General features: G+C 52.3%; 7 protein-coding genes across 7 annotated transcripts; 5 read left to right on the top strand and 2 right to left on the bottom strand.

The window, feature by feature from the left end:
• Positions 1 to 68: 68 nt before the first annotated feature.
• Positions 69 to 1705, top strand: BDW74DRAFT_178599 (heme-dependent oxidative N-demethylase family protein; the record flags this gene model as incomplete). Its single annotated transcript, XM_073729246.1, has 3 exons — positions 69 to 579; positions 693 to 1161; positions 1225 to 1705. The coding sequence occupies 3 exons, from the start codon at positions 69 to 71 to the stop codon at positions 1703 to 1705; spliced, it is 1461 nt and encodes a 486-aa protein (XP_073583219.1).
• Positions 1706 to 2144: 439 nt separating this feature from the next.
• BDW74DRAFT_178598 (PRP38 family protein) lies at positions 2145 to 2936 on the bottom strand (the record flags this gene model as incomplete). The annotated part of the gene is made up of 1 exon (XM_073729245.1): positions 2145 to 2936. One exon carries the CDS (start codon positions 2934 to 2936, stop codon positions 2145 to 2147), a length of 792 nt encoding a protein of 263 aa, XP_073583218.1.
• A 197-nt stretch (positions 2937 to 3133) lies between these two features.
• BDW74DRAFT_153995 (uncharacterized protein) lies at positions 3134 to 4484 on the top strand. The gene has a single exon (XM_073724605.1). The coding sequence runs from the start codon at positions 3318 to 3320 to the stop codon at positions 4365 to 4367; it is 1050 nt and encodes a 349-aa protein (XP_073583217.1). The 5' UTR covers positions 3134 to 3317; the 3' UTR covers positions 4368 to 4484.
• Positions 4485 to 4514: 30 nt separating this feature from the next.
• Positions 4515 to 7188, bottom strand: BDW74DRAFT_153994 (WD40 repeat domain-containing protein). Its single transcript, XM_073724604.1, has 3 exons — positions 6776 to 7188; positions 5040 to 6711; positions 4515 to 4989 (listed from the first exon to the last, which is right to left on the bottom strand). The coding sequence occupies exons 1-3, from the start codon at positions 6816 to 6818 to the stop codon at positions 4761 to 4763; spliced, it is 1944 nt and encodes a 647-aa protein (XP_073583216.1). The 5' UTR covers positions 6819 to 7188; the 3' UTR covers positions 4515 to 4760.
• Positions 7189 to 7703: 515 nt separating this feature from the next.
• Positions 7704 to 11336, top strand: BDW74DRAFT_168154 (putative DEAD box helicase involved in nonsense mediated decay; the record flags this gene model as incomplete). Its single annotated transcript, XM_073726785.1, has 6 exons — positions 7704 to 8123; positions 8177 to 8535; positions 8586 to 10606; positions 10667 to 10760; positions 10816 to 11155; positions 11280 to 11336. The coding sequence occupies 6 exons, from the start codon at positions 7704 to 7706 to the stop codon at positions 11334 to 11336; spliced, it is 3291 nt and encodes a 1096-aa protein (XP_073583215.1).
• Positions 11337 to 11742: 406 nt separating this feature from the next.
• mpkC (mitogen-activated protein kinase mpkC) lies at positions 11743 to 15594 on the top strand (the record flags this gene model as incomplete). The annotated part of the gene is made up of 9 exons (XM_073729244.1): positions 11743 to 12867; positions 12916 to 13583; positions 14025 to 14072; positions 14132 to 14261; positions 14324 to 14367; positions 14420 to 14519; positions 14625 to 14981; positions 15040 to 15302; positions 15363 to 15594. The coding sequence occupies 9 exons, from the start codon at positions 11743 to 11745 to the stop codon at positions 15592 to 15594; spliced, it is 2967 nt and encodes a 988-aa protein (XP_073583214.1).
• A 499-nt stretch (positions 15595 to 16093) lies between these two features.
• Positions 16094 to 16640, top strand: BDW74DRAFT_178593 (uncharacterized protein; the record flags this gene model as incomplete). The annotated part of the gene is made up of 2 exons (XM_073729243.1): positions 16094 to 16320; positions 16382 to 16640. 2 exons carry the CDS (start codon positions 16094 to 16096, stop codon positions 16638 to 16640), a joined length of 486 nt encoding a protein of 161 aa, XP_073583213.1.
• Between the last annotated feature and the right edge of the window lie 145 nt (positions 16641 to 16785).

Here is a 16785-nt window from a genome sequence, read left to right as displayed (position 1 = left end):
TCATTCTATACCAATCAACCTAGATTTCCACTCATCCCGACATCGCATGGTGCCCTGACACAATAATCATGGATATACAAAGCGGCCTTATATTCCTGGCCCTGGTCGGCTTCTGCCTCCTCCTCTCAAACTCCGCACCGCATCTCCTCAACCGCCTCCGCGGCCGCAATCCCACCTCTCGAACAAGCCAGACTCCCCCGCGCTCTCTCTCCCCTATCTCTGAAAAGAAGCCGACATCAACAACACAGCCAACAGATCCCGCAACCGTCCTCCCACCATTACGCCACCATGTCCTATCAACACTGCCCCTCCCAACCGGGTACAAATACAAAGAAGTCTCCGAGACCGAAGTCCTGCGGAATCCCTTGCCCATGACGCAGGACTACCGCACCTGCCAAGACGGCGCATACACGCCGACTGGGTTCTCGGTAGCCGATATCAAGGCGTTAGGCGATTTCCCCAACTACGCGGTGCTGAGCGGCGTGCCGCTGCCGACGGCTAACGGGGAGAAATTCGACGTTGACAAGGCGTTGGCGAGACCGTACCGCCCGTTTCGATGGGCATACCATCAGACTATGTGTATGTTTGCCTTGCCCCTCGTTTCAGGTTTCAGGATTTGGACCCCGGTCGAAAGCTGAGTGGTGCTTGGTGTGTTTGATGGCTGATTCTGACGCTGACGCCACGCCGTGTAGCCCTAACGAAGCTCGAAACCGATTGGTGGCTTGAGCTCGAAAACACGTACAAAGAGCGGATTGCTCAGCGCAAAGCACTATTCGCGAAGCATGGCAGCGGTGTATTGGGCGCGTTGCCTGGTTCTGAACTTGCTTGTAAAGAGCTCATGGAAATGGCGCTGCAGTTCTACTGCGCGCGGTATCCGCAGTATTTCTCGCTGAGCGAGGACAAGCGGATCTTCACGAACCGCATCCTAGGCACGGAGCAGGATGTCCAGTCGAAGCCGCCGCTGGAGATCCTGATGGATAATGTGCCAGAAGACTTTGGGATTATGCTGCGCGATGAGAAGCAGGGCGATTACTTCTTGCGCGCGGGGGTGATTTGTTCGTCTATGGGGTGGAATGTTGCGAGTAAGGTTGGGCTTAGACTTGATCATATTCACGTCAAGATACCTCATTATAAGGAGAAGATGGAATTTTCGATGAATAGGTGAGCATGAGCATCCTTGGCCCTGGTCGGTAGTTGGTGTATCTTGTCTGACAGTCCGTGCAGGTTCTTCACCAAGATGCCGACTGATAAGCCTATTCAACGGGGATCGTGGGGTCTCGAGATTGGACAGCCTCTGCACATGCCTGCTGGGGATCCCCATGAGAAGCTGCGCGAGTTCCAGGATCCCAATTTGCGCTTGGAAGATTGCTATTTGCGGACTGATTGGCAGACGCTTCGTCGTCTGCCTCTTTCCGCGGCCATCGTGTTCAACTTCAAAGCACTGTTCACCCCGGTTACTGAGTTCCGCGATGAGCCTTGCGTGCCGGCGCTTGTGGCGAAAGTCATGAGAGAGGGGAATAAAGATCTCATGACCTACAAGGGTACATGGCACATCGAACATGTAGTGCTTCCGGCTCTTGACAAGTGGGCGAAAGAGCAGGAGGTAAAAGGCCTTGCTCCCAAGAATTGGGAGGTAGCTACATTGGATGAGAGTCCCTGGTTCAAGGGCTGGGAAGAGAAGTGGCATCGGCAGCAAGGATTCTAGGGAGAACACTCGACCATGTTCGAAACCTTTGTATATGATCATATAAAATGTACATAATGGATATGGTACATGGTTGCTTTGATTCTGAGTTGGACATGGTACAGATATCGAAGAAACATCCGCAATATCCGAGGTTCATATTTCCCATTATGTTGGTCAATACCTAAGCCGGTGCCTGAAGCTGGATATGTAGATTGCCATGTGGCCATTGATCGGTTTGATCGTCTGGTAGTCGTGAAGGGATTCCTGACGCCGTAAGTGCAACTGCGGGATTTACCAGCCGCGTAAACGCATCGTCCCAGTTCGTCTGGTTGCCGTGGCGCGGGGTAAGTTTGGTTGAGCTTCCAAGTTCATCACCAGCGTATATAGTCGCCAGTAGAGATTGATTCCCACTTGTCTACTGCCTAGTCAAGATGGAGCCAAAGCCTGACAGAGGACTTCAGTCATCAGAGCGACCGTCAGCAGAACGAGCATCGGAGCGTGCGTCATCAGAGCGCGCCTCAGAGCGAGAATCACTCGCGTGTCTAGTTTCGTCATCACTTCGATCCATCTCATCCAACTCGTCTTGTAGAGGGCTTTCCCGCACCTCCAACAAATCAAGATCTTCCAATTGCTGCCGGGAAGGCAGTTTCCATAGACTAGTACCGCACATACGATCCTTCGTCAATAGATCATCAACAAACTGATCCATATGCGTCAGCACAAATGAGTCGCGCACCCTCCTCTTCAGCTTCCGGTAGTCCAGCAGAAGCGGCTCCAGCGTTTTATAGATCTCGACCGGCTCCCAGGTTAAGCGTACATAGAATGCGGCAAGGGCTCGGAGGTACTTGAAGTCGCCGCGGTGCTTTACAACGCTGGCCTGAGCGCGTTCTTCGGCCGTTGCATCTTCGTCTGCACCGTCCGTCTCGTTTTCGGGGTCGCTGAAGTTTAGGTACTCCATAATGATGTCGCGATCTGGGTTAATCTGGAGGAGCTTGAAGGCGAGGCAAAGGAATGGCGATGCCTTCTCGGATACACCATAGGTTCCACCGATGAATGTCAACTCAGTTGCGCGGTCGCAGAGGGTGGCGGCGTTGAGTCCGAAACATTGCTCTTTCCAGTAGTAGGACTCCGTGATTCGGTCGCGGACGGCTTTCTCGAAGAGCATCGCGGGGTTGAGGCCACGCACCAGGGGACCGGTGTAACCCCGGTTGTCGAGGAGGGTGCTGGCATCGGCGCGGTGTGAGGCCATGGCGGTGGTTTCCTGGGGTTCGGTTTTGAAGAGATCAACTTGGAGATGGACTCAAGATGACGGCGCGACAGCTGCGGAAAATTGATGTCACGTTACCCCAGCCAAGGCCGAGCTCAAGATCCTTATCGATAGTCGCGTGGACAACCAGCCGCCATCAACACGGCCGGGGCTCTCTTATCTTATTGCGCTCTGGTATAGATGACCTGCATTGTTTCATCGTTCAAGATAGACTTCTACCCGCTTCTGCGTCTTGACTATCCTTACTATCTTTACCCGCTTGTTAGCTTTTGGTTGTCTGCCGGTGTTACGCAGGCATTGCCCACCGCAAGATCTCTCATGCGGCCGTCATTTCAGAGTGATAAGTACTAGGATAGACTAAGCATGGTGCTTCTGACACATTCCACGGTGTCCGTCATTCTATCGACCGGAGTGGTCTCGATTTTTACCTTCTTACTGTTCTTGTCGGGCTATGCGCTCCAGCAGCAATCGGTGCGGACCATCCAGCATGTCATCCGGCCTCCAGAGCACCCGCAGGTCTACAAACGGAGTCAAAGTCAAGATCCACTATCCTATCTCGACATCGGGGAAGATCTAGAAGAACCACCTCATGTACAGCCAAAGATCACACCTGGAGCCGAAGGGAACTATGCCTACCTCCAGCTCTTGTCGGACCCCGACCCCTCCAACATCTGCTCCGCCATCCTCTTCTTCAAACAACTTTCGACGAACAAGAGCGCGATCCACGACCGCCTGTTCATGTATCCATCAAGCTGGGATACCATGACCCTCTCCAAGCCTGTTTCAACAGCGCTGTCTCTCCTACGAGCCGCCAGTCTTCAATATGACATATGGCTCCTCCCCATAGATATGTCGGTGGCCACATCAGCTGGCTACACACTCACGGATACAAAGCTCCTCCGTTTGGGCCAAATCCAGTTTATGCAATATGACGGCGTGCTATACCTTCAAACGCCGGGGCTGCTCCTCGACTCGGCCAAGTTGGACTCCATGCTCCTTTCCCGCCCGCTTCCTCTACGGCACGACAAGAGCAGGGTCGAATCATACAACAACGAGGCGTGGATATCTATGCCATTGCGCGCGGAACAAGACGCAAATCTCTCACCCGTATATCTCGTTACCGTGAACAACATTGAAAACGGCAACATCGAAGCCCGCGGGCATATCCCGAATCTAGCGTTGGAGGGGTTTGGACGGATAGTCACTGGGCCCTGGGGCGTCCCGGCTGACCCAGGTACGGAGATTGACCCTGCAGATCGACCGGGATATGTATACTTTCAACGTGATGACGAGGGACATGCGAAATGGGAGAACAACCCACTCTTTGGATCCTGGCGAGCGCAGCAAAACGAGATCTGTGAAGGGCTGGATCTAGATGGGACGCTAGATGATGATTATGATGATGACCTTTGAAATTCTGTCGGACTTTGCTTCAACCTGTTTCTATATATGACTTGGATGGCGTTAGAGCTGATTTGCTTTTGGAATTTGGATACCTGTGGACATGGTCATGGAAGTGTTATGTGTATATGAATCTGTCTGGGCTCTGTTACGAATATATGATTTCAAGCTTATCAATTATAAACTCTATAGATGCTAAACCCTTAGATCGTGGCTACTATGGCCTGACATCTAACACCTTGTTCAACCGTGAATAGGTATAGCCATAAAAAGATTCCCCAAACAAGAACGCCCAGGTCTACCCGCAAGTATGATAAACGACGCCGTATAATACATATAGTACTCGACACGCATATCGCAACAAATATGGTCCAAAAGCCATCATAGGAGATAGGATCGACCAAGCTACCGAGGAACCGGCACGCCAATCTCATATCCCAATAGTACTTCCGTCGTGCTACCTTCCCATCCTCTATTGCCGCTCGTGGAGACAAGGAACCTGCACGCCGGATCGACGTATAACTGCGAGACTGTTCCGGTGCGGTGACCGGGGATAATGAGGAAGGGGACGGTCGAGTGGCGGGTTGCTTGTTCGTGTTTCAGATCGTAGAGGCGAAGGATATCGTGGGATGCGCTGGTTTCGTTAGCTTTTCACCTTTTGCATATAAGAGTGAGGAAACTTACCAGAGAAGATGCCGGCCATTAGGCATTGCCTTGAGAGCGGTGACCGGGCCACTTCCCTGCGGAAACTTGAAGGTTCGTTCTGGCTCCCGGAGGCCCTTGTGGAGACTATATTCTTCTACCGTGCCGTTGCGGCGGCCGGCGTAGATGTAGTTTCCATCGGGAGACCAGCAGGCGTTCATGCACCAGGGCGGGGAATTGCGGGGTGTGATGCGGGCGATTGCGGATGGTTGGCGTCGGTCCCATACTCGAATGGTGCCGTCTATCGATGCAGCGAGGAAGGTATTGTCGTTGACGTTGGTCGCCTCAAATGGCGTGGATTGTGTGTTTTCTTGGCTCTGTGAGGATGGTTTTAATTCTTCGGCGTGGGGGAGGCCGTTGACCAATGGTTGAGATTGGGCGTTCGACGGGTCTGCTATTTGAGGGTCTGACGGTTGGGTGGGTATAGAGGGGTTAAAGCCCGTTGCAGATGTATCGTTCGAAGAAAAGGTGGTGTCGAAGAGACCGTCTTGTTGCATTGTGTCTGGTTCTCCTGGGGCATCGGCGTCAGGGACGACGCCGTTGGCGAGAGCTTTCCCAAATTCATCGTCGTCATCTATGCCGAATGCGTTGGTTGATGAGCCCAGCCCATCGGCTGCCGTGCCATCTGCGTCGCCGAATAAGGAGTCGGCCCCCCCAAAGAGCGAGTCAGTTGGTGAACCCGCCTGCGGGTTCATGCCACCATTGTCGCCCTGGTCGTTTGATGTGTCCATGAAGCTGAAGCTGTTGCCTCCGCTTGCCTGGTTGTTGGAAGAATAAGTCCCGTTGGGTTGTTGGAACTCAGATGTGTCTCTGGGGATCGGCAAGGTAGACTCGGGTCGTAATTGGATTGCTGATATTTGTCCGGCGCTAGACCCAAAGACGCGCCTGGTCTGTCCTGTATTGAGGTCCCAATCGAATATCCGCTTATCCCAGCTTCCGGAAAGTAACGATTTTTCGTCCGACGTTAACGCTAATACCGAGACTGCAGAAGTATGCTGCTGTAACAGGGCAATTTCCTTGCCCTCATCGTGTCGGATTGATTGCAATCGGATGCTGCCAGATTCCAGGCCAGATAGCAGCCAAAGCCCTTCGCTTTGGCTGGCCAGTGAGTATACTGGTGATAAGGAGTTGCCATCCATATTCTCCCAGTAGCCCATTAAAACTCCCGCCTTTATAACGCTATCCACAAACGGATGCCTTTGCGCAACAGTCAGCATGAGCTTGCTGTTGATCGAATCCACCCAGTTGAATTTCCGCACGTATCCATCAGAGCCACCGCTAAATACCCAGCGCATGTCCGCTGTCGCTGTTATCGCGTTGATCGATGTACTGTGCGGCGCGGCTGTCGTAGGAACTATATCGTAGCTGGAAGCAGTGAGGCACTCGGGACGCACGGTGGGATGGAAAACGGAGTTCAGGTCGGATGTGGTATTATCTGGGACCGAAGGGTTCATTGCGATATCCTGGTTCTGCTGCGTGGCTACCCCGGCGCTTTCAGATGTATGGCTGGCATTCGACGGGCTGTCCGCATTATCTGCATCCTGATCGTCCGCTTCGCCGTCCGCGTCCATATCCTGATCATTGTCGCCCCCGCCATCGTCCGCATCTCTGAGAGTATCGTCCATGTCGTTATCTGAGCTTCCATCTTGTGAGCCTAAGACATTGCCAAACTGTCAGTTACCACTCAAGCCGCAAGACGAATTGCGACGCGGGCTCACCAGCGAGGTCTCGATCGTCCTCGTCCTCCACAATCGAGGCCATCGTGTCTCGGACAAAGTTCTGCCGTGGCTTGCGGAAGTCTGCAAGCAAGAAACGTAAAGCAGTGTGCGCGCGGGTATTGTAAGTCTTTGTCCTGTTTCTCCCTTGCTGAAATAGTCTTTTTTGGTTCGTCTGCGACCTCGGAGGTGAGTGCGGAGATCAGAGCCTCATGACCCCCGTCCCCGCGCCTAACAATCAAAGCAGCCTCCTCACCGGGCAGGTGAATGAGTAGACTCTGATATGTAATTCAACAAGTGACTGTTGTTCTGGCGCAAGAACTCAATCCCAACTTGTGCCAGTTACTCGATCGCATTATTGTTCCGACGTCACGTTGGCCCGCATGGGTGCCTTGTCGCCTGAGAGTGAGAGTCCCAATCAGGTTAGTGCGATCTCTCTCCAGGTCCAGGGCTCGGCGTCCGGGGGTCCAGGTTTATTCATCCGCCTTTAGTGACCGATAGACGGTGGTCTTCTCCAGGAGCATGACTTGGGAAACCGAGGTTGGTAAAGTTGGGGTAATTCATGGAGTAGTCGAACATGGTCAATGGGAACCAGGTGTCGTGTGGAACAGCTCGGAAAGAGGCGAGGTGTATGCAATTGGGATGCTGATGCTGCTGCAAAGTTACCAAAAGCCATGGTGACATTCATAAACACATTATTATGAGCCCAGACAATGTTTGAGTTAATAAGAAGGTGTGGATAATGAGCAAGTAGCAGGGGAAGCCGGGAGCAGTGACTGCCTGATCTTGGAGCTCGCCATGTCCAAGTCGTTTGCTCCCCTCTCGTTTGTTTCCTCGAACACATTTCCTTACTTGGCCTTGCTCCTCTTGTCCTTTGGTCCCATCTTCTGCCTACTGGTGTCCTCAATCCTTCTTTTACTCTATCCTGACCATGGACTCGGACGAAGAAATCAACGCTCGGCTAGCTGAGAGATTCAAACGCACGACTCTAAGCAGCCCGGCAACCATTAACACGAGAGCCCTTAACGCACGCACAGTTGCGATAGTTTCTAAAGAAATTCGCAAATACTTTGACGAGACTCGCAACCGTGATCCTGATACCTTATCTTCGAAGCCGTGGCTGTCAAAGCCAGAGCTCCCATCTTCCGATGAGATCTTCGGAAATGACGAAGAGTTCGTTAATCTCGAGCCGAACAAGAAAGAGGGCCCTTGGGAGTCTAAAGATGCGTACCTGAAGGCTCACTATGAACTTCTTCGAGAAGAAGCTGTGGCTTCCTTGCGGGATGCCGTGGCCATTTTCAGATCTGACCCTGATATGAGCGATGATAAGAACATTTGTGTGTATGAAAAGGTGTTATACCCTTACCCATTCCACTAAGTCAGCAGCCCGGCTAATGTACGCAGGTCTACGTTACAGGATTGACGTTTACCCGCCGAGGACTTGCATTCAAACTTCAATTTTCTACGAACAGAGCAGGTAGGAACATCGCTTGGGAATACTCGAAGCGCTTGGTTGCTGGCTCGGTGGTTGCATTATCACCTGCTGATAATGCTTTTCAAACACAATGCGTTATTGCAGTTATCGCTGCCAGGCCGCTGGATGGCGTGAAGTTGTTACCGCCAGAAGTCGATGTGTTCTTTGCCAATCCCTTGGACGCGGACTTTGATCCCCAACTGGAGTGGGTCATGGTCGAGGCGAAACAGGGATATTACGAGGCTTCGAGGCATGTCATGACGGCTCTTCAGAAAATGAGCTCTGAGAGGTGAGAAAACCAAATATACAGCTTGATACAACATGGCTGACAAACGTTAGCTTCCCTCTCTCTGATCAAATCTGCTCGTTGAGCCCTCACATTCCCACCCCTGCATACGTTCAAAATAACCCTGTTATGAACATCGAGTCAGCGATTACCGGCCTCAATGAACTAGAGGGCAAGCTCGACGTTCTGCAAAACTGGCCACGGTCGCCTTTGGGAGACCTTGACGCAACACAATGGGATGCTCTGGAGCAGATGCTCACCAAGCAGCTCGCTGTTATTCAGGGGCCTCCAGGCACGGGTAAGACGTATGTCTCTGTCCTAGCTTTGCGGATAATGTTATCACATATGAAGGCGAATGATCCGCCGATTGTTGTGGCCTCTCAAACGAACCACGCCCTAGACCAAATCTTGACCCATGTCTCTCGCTTCGAGAGACAGTATGTTCGCCTGGGAGGTAGAAGTAGCGATCCAGAGATCAAAAAGCGCACCTTATTCAACATTCGGCGTGAAGAGCCCATGCCCAATCTTCCTTGTGGTACTAGTGGGAACGCGTTCAAAGGCCAGAAAAGATTGTCGAATACCATTGCAGAGCTACTGCAGCCTTTTAACGAAGCTAACTCTGGCCAGCCACTTCCGTCTACACTCTTCAAGAAGTACAGCCTTTTGACGGCAAAGCAGTGTGATTCGCTTGAAAAAGGAGCTAAACGCTGGGTTAGTGCTGGGCAAGAGCAAGATGAAGCCGACCCCTTGGTAACTTGGCTAGGGGACCAAGCAGCCCCCTTTCAAGTGATATATACAAACGAGGACTTCGGTTTCGGCGCTGGGGATGAGGTGGACTTAGAATACGAGCAGTTGAAGGAACTGGAGGCAGAACAGGGCCTTAATGATGACGATGAGGGGGAAAATCTGAAAGGGCTGTTGGCACTACTCTCCGAAGGGTTCCAAGGAAAAGTCAATTCACTGGACCATGGTCACCCCGACTATCTCGACTATGATGATATGTGGAAGGTACCTGTTAAAGCTCGGGGTTGGGTTTATAATGAACTTCGCGCCCAATTGAAGCAAAAAATCCTGAGTGATTTCCGCCGGTTGCTTGTTGCCTATGAGGAAACTTGCAAGAATGTTCAAATTGGCAATTGGGAAAGAGATCATATCGTGCTCCAAAACGCCAAAGTGCTCGGGATGACCACAACAGGTCTCAGCAAATATCGAGCGCTTGTGTCAAGCATGAAGCCGCGGATCGTCCTTATTGAAGAAGCAGCAATGGCGATAGAAAGCCCTATAGCCGCCGCATGTCTAGACTCGCTCCAGCAGCTTATACTCGTGGGCGACCATAAACAGCTCCGTGGAAACTGTTCGGTTCAGGACCTGGAAGGGAAGCCGTTCTTCCTTGATATCTCAATGTTTGAACGTCTCGTTATTAACGGAATGAATTATGTCACTCTTCAACGGCAAAGAAGAATGGCCCCGGAGATTCGCCAACTGCTGACGCCGATATACGGACCATTGTTGGATCACGAATGTGTTACCAAGCGCGAAGACATACCAGGAATGGGGAATATACGCTCTTTTCTTCTTTCTCATGACTGGTCCGAGAGCTTTGACGATATGTCCTCCAAGTACAATGAGAAGGAAGCTGAGATGGTGGTCGAATTCTTCGCATATCTCGTCCTGAACAACACTCCCATCAAGGACATCACTGTCCTTACTTTCTACAACGGTCAAAGAAAGAAGATTCTCAAGCTAATGAAAAACCATCCCTATCTTCAAGGACACTACGTTAAAGTGGTCACCGTCGACTCCTACCAAGGAGAGGAGAATGAAGTTGTGATTCTGTCCCTGGTCAGAAACGGCAGACAGGGGATTGGATTCTTGTCAATTGCCAATCGAGTCTGTGTTGCTCTTTCTCGCGCCCGTAGAGGGTTTTATATGTTGGGTAATCAGGACCTCCTCGCGGCGGACGAGCTCTGGGCTGAAGTTCTCTACGTTCTGGGCAATAACAATCCGGAGCCTCGGATTGGGTATATGTTACCCTTGACGTGTGTAAAGCACAAACTCCGGCGGGGCATAAAAGGTTGATTTGATTCCCCATGCTGGGCGTGTCCCACATAGACCTTACTGACATCTCGCCTAGATCCATCCGACTGGAACAACACGAACGGCGGCTGCGAGCTACCATGCGGCGAGAAGCTGAACTGCGGCCACCAATGTGCTCTGCGCTGTCACAGGTAAGCAGCGATAATTATCGCACTTCGACGGAGTGAAGCTAAGACTCGAGCACAGCTTTCCCCACGAAATGGTCAGATGTAAGGAAATCTGCAATCGCACGATGGCCTGCAAGCATACCTGCCAAACGCCCTGTTCAGATGTTCATACCTGCAGTTGTGACTGTGAGGAATTCAAACTCTTTGAGACCCTTGCAGTTGGACCAGCACAATATACCGTGAACATAGACCACGGGGTTCCCCCCAAGAAGAAAGAAGAGGATGGCGTGGCAATCAAGAAGTTTCAAGCTTATGCAAACGGAGGGTCGAAGGAGCACGATGCGATTTTGGAGCAGATAGCAGAATTGCAGCAGCGCAAAGAGGAACTGGAAAATCGAAGCTTTAGTCCTGAGGAAGCTGTACCTGCGGGGAATCATTGCAAAGAGTCTGGCTTCAACACGCAGGAGCAACAGCAGAAGCAGGAGGATAGTTCTTTTGACCAGGGTCAACCGACCGCTAACATAGAGATACCTGATCTTATAGAGTTCTGGTGAAGTCGCTCTTAGCTTCGCAGGCGGAACCAGCTTTCATTCCTCCTAAGTTGATGCTTTATGACTGGAATCTTTTGATCTGAACATGTCCGCCTTTGCAGATTCATACTCCTGTCAACAGCAATAAGATACACATTGAACAGTGGAGCTTAGTATCACGCAAGCGATGTCAACGATGGCGCAAGCGACTAGCCCGTCATCGGCCACATACCATCCATTTCAACCCTCAACTCAACTCTCCCTCGAGACCCTCTTTTGCTACGTAGCAAGCCTGCTTCACAGGAATTAGATGAAAAATCGACTCTGTAATTTGATCTAAGTAGGAAATCTACGCCGAAGCCGCGTCTGACCTCCCAAGCTCCTAGAAATCCCGGACTTGTACGGCAGGTATATAATCTCGGCCGGGGCCGTAGCGTAGAGTACCGAACACTTCATTTGCCAACTCTGACAGTAAAATGCCAACCCCATCCCTCTCAGACACACGCGATCACGAAGCCGCATCCCGTGGCTTTATCGCAGCACTCGACCCAGGAATAATCACACACTCCGCCGACCCTGCCCGCACCGTCTGGAACGCCTCAGCATGGGACTTCATGAAAGACATCGAGTGCCCGCCCACTGCCCATCCCCATCTCTGGCGACAGGGCCAGCTGAACTCCAAGCATGGATTGTACGAGATCTGTCCCGGCATCTATCAAGTGCGCGGGTACGATCTGTCGAACATGACCATTGTCGAGGGCAAAGAGGGGATCATCGTCATTGACCCGCTTGTTTCGTGCGAGTGTGCGAAGGCCAGTCTGGAACTTTACCAGGAGCATCGCGGGAAAGGGAAGAAAGTTACGGGTGTGATTTACAGTCATTCGCATGGGGATCATTATATGGGTGCTGGGGGTGTTATTAAGCCTGATACTAAGGTCCCAATCATCGCGCCGGAGGGCTTCATGGAGGCGATTCTGAGCGAGAGTATCCTTGCCGGGCCGGCGATGAGACGGCGAGGGGCCTTCATGTACGGAAACGCACTGCCGCGAGGTGCAACGGGGCAAATTGGAACGGGGTTAGGGATGGGATCTAGCGTCGGCACGACGAGTCTTATCCCGCCTACCATCTTAATCCAGAAAACAGGCGAAGAGCATGTCATCGACGGCGTGAGGACCGTGTTCCAAATGGTTCCTGGCACGGAGGCACCAGCGGAGATCAACTTCCACTTCCCGGATTTCAGGGCCCTCTGCATCCCCGAGACGGCGACGAACTGCATGCATAATGTTGTCACGCTGCGGGGCGCGCAGGTGCGCGATGCGAAGGCTTGGTCGGGGTATTTGGATGAGGCTATTGTGTTGTTTGGTAGGAATTCGGATGTGGTCTTTGGAAGCCATAATTGGCCGATCTGGGGGACGAAGGAGCTTGTTACAAGACTTGAGGAGCAGCGCGATTTGTATGGTTACATGCATGATCAGACGGTTCGGATGATGAATTTGGGCTTGACGGGGATTGAGATTGCGGAGCAGATGCGGCTGCCTCCGGCGCTGGAGCAGGCGTGGCATTGTCGTGGATTTTATGGGTCTCTCAGTCATAATGTCAAGGTATGTCCTATGGCCATCTGGGTTCGGAGTATAGAGTTGATCGGTTAGGGCATTTACCAAAAGTACCTCACCTGGTTTGACGGGCGCCCTGAGCATCTCTGGCAATACCCGCCTCGAGAAGAAGGACAACGGTATGTAGAATGCTTCGGTGACGTTGACGGTCTCTGCGACAAAGCAGAGTCCTTCATGAAGAGAAGTGATTACCGATTTGCCATCACCCTGCTTGCCCATGCAGCAGCAGCGGAACCCGAAAACCTCAAGCCGAGAGCACGCGACCTCCTGGCAACATCATACGAACAGCTCGGGTTCGGCGCCGAGAACGCGACATGGCGCAACTTCTACCTCACAGCGGCGCAGGAGCTCCGGACAGGCAAGAAGGCCGGCATGGTGGCAGGGGGTCGCACGACGCTCGGCGAGAAGTTGACCGTGGACCAATGCTTTGAGATCCTATCCGTGCAACTAAACAGCGCGCAGGCCTTGGATGTCTCGTTCAGCATTGACTTGGACGTGACCGACGTAGCAGAGAAATGGCGATTGCTCCTCAGTAACGGGGTGCTCACTCGCCGACGCCTCGACACTCAAGCATACCTGGACGATGCGCGCGAGAACACCGCAGACTTGCAGCTCGTCCTCACCAAATCGCAGTTGCTAGAAATCATCCGGGGACATCGGGTGCCGGTGGCACGACAGACGGGCAAGATGGAAGTGCTGGATCAGTTAGTCGAGATGGTATTGGTGGATGAGAATTCAGCCCGAGGTCCAAGCCAGATATGAACAAGGATCAATAAATAAAGGCCAGCTGCAGCCTGCAGATGAAGATTCTCGAATAAAACTGATCAACTAAACTGGCCGTTGTAGAGTTCCCCTTTCACCGGCATTTCGACCCGCCAATCACAGCGGCGAACCACTGACACCTGTGGCCGTGCCTGAGTGGGCTGGCACCACCTGGCGCTCCTTCAAACAAGTTCAACACTTCCAAGTTCTCTTCTTCTGATTTCATCTTCCCCTCATCGCCCTCTCTGCTCTCTACCCCACCCCTATCACCATGGCCGAGTTCATTCGCTCTGAAATCCTGGGGACCACCTTCGAAACCACCAGCAGGTATTGCCCCGCGATAAGTGACGAAGCCGATCCTCAGGCAGCTAAAACGGCTATAGATATGCCAACTTGCAGCCCGTTGGCCTCGGCACTGCCGGCGTCGTCTGGTATGAATTTCCTCGGATTCTCGACAGATAACGCGATGCGAGGACTAATGGAGTGCCAGTTCTGCCTACGATTTGATCTCGGAGCAAGTCGTCGCGATCAAGAAGCAGATGAAGCCATTTAACAGCCTCTCGGTTGCCAAGCGGACATATCGCGAAGTAAAGCTCTTGAGGCATCTATGGCACGACAATGTACGTTTCCTCCTTGGCTAGGTTTAATAAACCAGAAACCGCGTACTGACCGTATTTCCCAGCTCATCAACCTTAGCGACATTTTCATTTCCCCTCTGGAGGACGTGTAAGTACTACCGAGCCTTCGCGACCCTGGTCAGAACTAACAAACCCATTAGTTACCTCGTCACCGAACTCCTAGGAACGGACTTGCACCGACTACTCAACGGAAAGCCCCTCGAGGGCAAATTCGCCCAGTACTTCACATATCAAATTCTGGTAAGACGCAACACCGCAACTATAGCGCACTAATCTCATCTCCTTATCGGGACTTACTGGCTGACGCAATCCTGCTCCGTCTTGCCTGGTTTTGTCCCATTATAGCGCGGACTGAAATACATACACTCCGCAGGCGTAATTCACAGAGACCTCAAACCGGGCAATCTCCTCATCAATGAGAACTGCGATCTCAAGATCTGTGACTTTGGGCTGGCCCGCGTCCAGGAGCCGCAGATGACAGGCTATGTTTCGACAAGATACTACCGCGCGCCGGAGATCATGTTGACATGGCAGCGGTACGGAAACAAGGTTGATCTGTGGAGTGTGGGCTGTATTCTTGCGGAGATGCTGATGGGCCGGCCGCTGTTTCCCGGTAATGACCACATTAACCAGTTCTGGCTGATTACAGACCTGCTAGGAAATCCGCCTGATGAGTTGATTGACCGGATCACAACAACCAACGTACGTAATTTACTGCCCGGCCGTGGACCGAACCGAGCTAATGAAGGTGGCCTGATAGACGCGCCGAGTGGTGAAGTCCATGGCGAAGAGGAATCCGCGGCCATTGCGGGATATTATTCCCGGCGCAGAAGAAGCAGCACTCAACCTTATCGACAATCTCCTCATCTTTGACCCAGAGCGACGCATCTCTGCTGACCAGGGTCTGAAACATCCTTGGATGGCACCCTATCACGATCCGACGGACGAACCCATTGCAACAGAGAACTTCGACTGGTCGTTCAATGACGCCGAATTACCTCTCGAGACGTGGAAGATTATGATGTACGTGTGCAATTTCCCTGCAATAATATCCGCATGGAACTGACAACCCACGCTATATAGCTACACCGAAGTCCTCGACTTCTTCCAGCTCACTACAAACCCCGACCCGATTGAGGAACAGAACCAGCAGGCTCTCGCTGGTGCACAGGATTCGCAGCTCCAGTTGTCAAGCCTGTTGAATTTAGGCGAAGGGGAACTTCTTCCTGATCTAGCTGCGACAATCGACCCTACTAAGTTCGCGCAAGTAGATTATCTCGCAGATGGGCTACCGTATGACCCCGCTCAATTCTAAGAAGAATGAATTGAATCTTCTCTCTTTCAATGGTCCCCGATTCTGTTTCAAGCGGAGGACACAATAGGAGCGGAATTCTGGCGAGTAGGCCTGGACTGAAGAGCTCGGAGATCGAGCAGGCTTGTCCTTCGAGATCACGGCGTTCTGATCAGGCCAGTTCATCAAGGTTCATGGAAACCACTTCCACAGCCTGGGAACTTTCCGCGTTGTATTCTAAACCCCTACACCCACTTTGACGAGGCATCGGATCATACATGTCGGCGAATCATGTTATGCGTCCAGGAGGAGAAGGAAATGTTAAGTCAAGTAAGTGACGAGTGATGATGATGCAAATTAATGACCATGACCGATCTCCTTTCTACCTTAAAATACTTATCAATTCAACCTTCTGCTTTTCCTACTTCATTCCCCTCCCAATTGCCCCTACTTACTATCTACTCCTACCGCCCTGAGTTCAGTGGTATGCGCAGGAGACGAGATAGTGAAAACAAAAACAACCATGCTCGCCAAACCCGGACCCAGAGGACTGGGTCGGGGTATCTCCTTGGTACCCCTTTTCCTCCTCGTCGTCTTGCTCCTGGCTAGTCTCCCACACCAGATCACAGCCGCCCCAGCCCCAGTGAACAGTTTGGGAACCCGCCACAACAATCCTGAGGAAGAAGGCCAGGGCCAAAGCCAATCTCAAGGGCAGGGCCAGGCCCAAGGCCAGAGTCCAGGGGAGAGTGGGTATTCAAAGCCCACCTCGACGCCGATTGCTACGCTGCTCCCCGGTCACACTCCCAGCCAGGGTCAAGCCCAGGGACAGGCTCAAGGACAAGGACAAGGACAAGGACAAGGACAAGGACAAGGACAAGGACAAGGACAAGGACAAGGACAAGGACAAGGCCAAGGCCAAGGTCAAGGTCAAGGTCAGGGACAAACCCAAGGACAGGTGCAAGGGCAAGGCCAAGCTCAAGGCCAGAGCCCAGCTCAGAGCCAAGGACAGGGGCAGGGGCAGGGGCAAGCACAAGGCCAAGAGCAGGGTCAAGGACCGTATGCAGGATTAGATCAAGGTGAGATTTCAGGGCAGGATCAAGCTCAGGGACAAGGTCAAGGACAAGGTCAAGGCCAAGGTCAGGGACAAACCCAAGGCCAAGGGCAGGCTCAAGGACAGGGACAAGGTCAAGGCCAAGGTCAAGGCCAAGGTCAAGG

Source organism: Aspergillus multicolor, assembly GCF_047715735.1.
Source record: "Aspergillus multicolor strain CBS 133.54 unplaced genomic scaffold BDW74scaffold_14, whole genome shotgun sequence".
NCBI classification, from domain to species: Eukaryota; Fungi; Ascomycota; class Eurotiomycetes; order Eurotiales; family Aspergillaceae; genus Aspergillus; species Aspergillus multicolor.
Note: the sequence above shows the minus strand (reverse complement) of the source record. Positions and strands in the feature narration are given on the sequence as shown.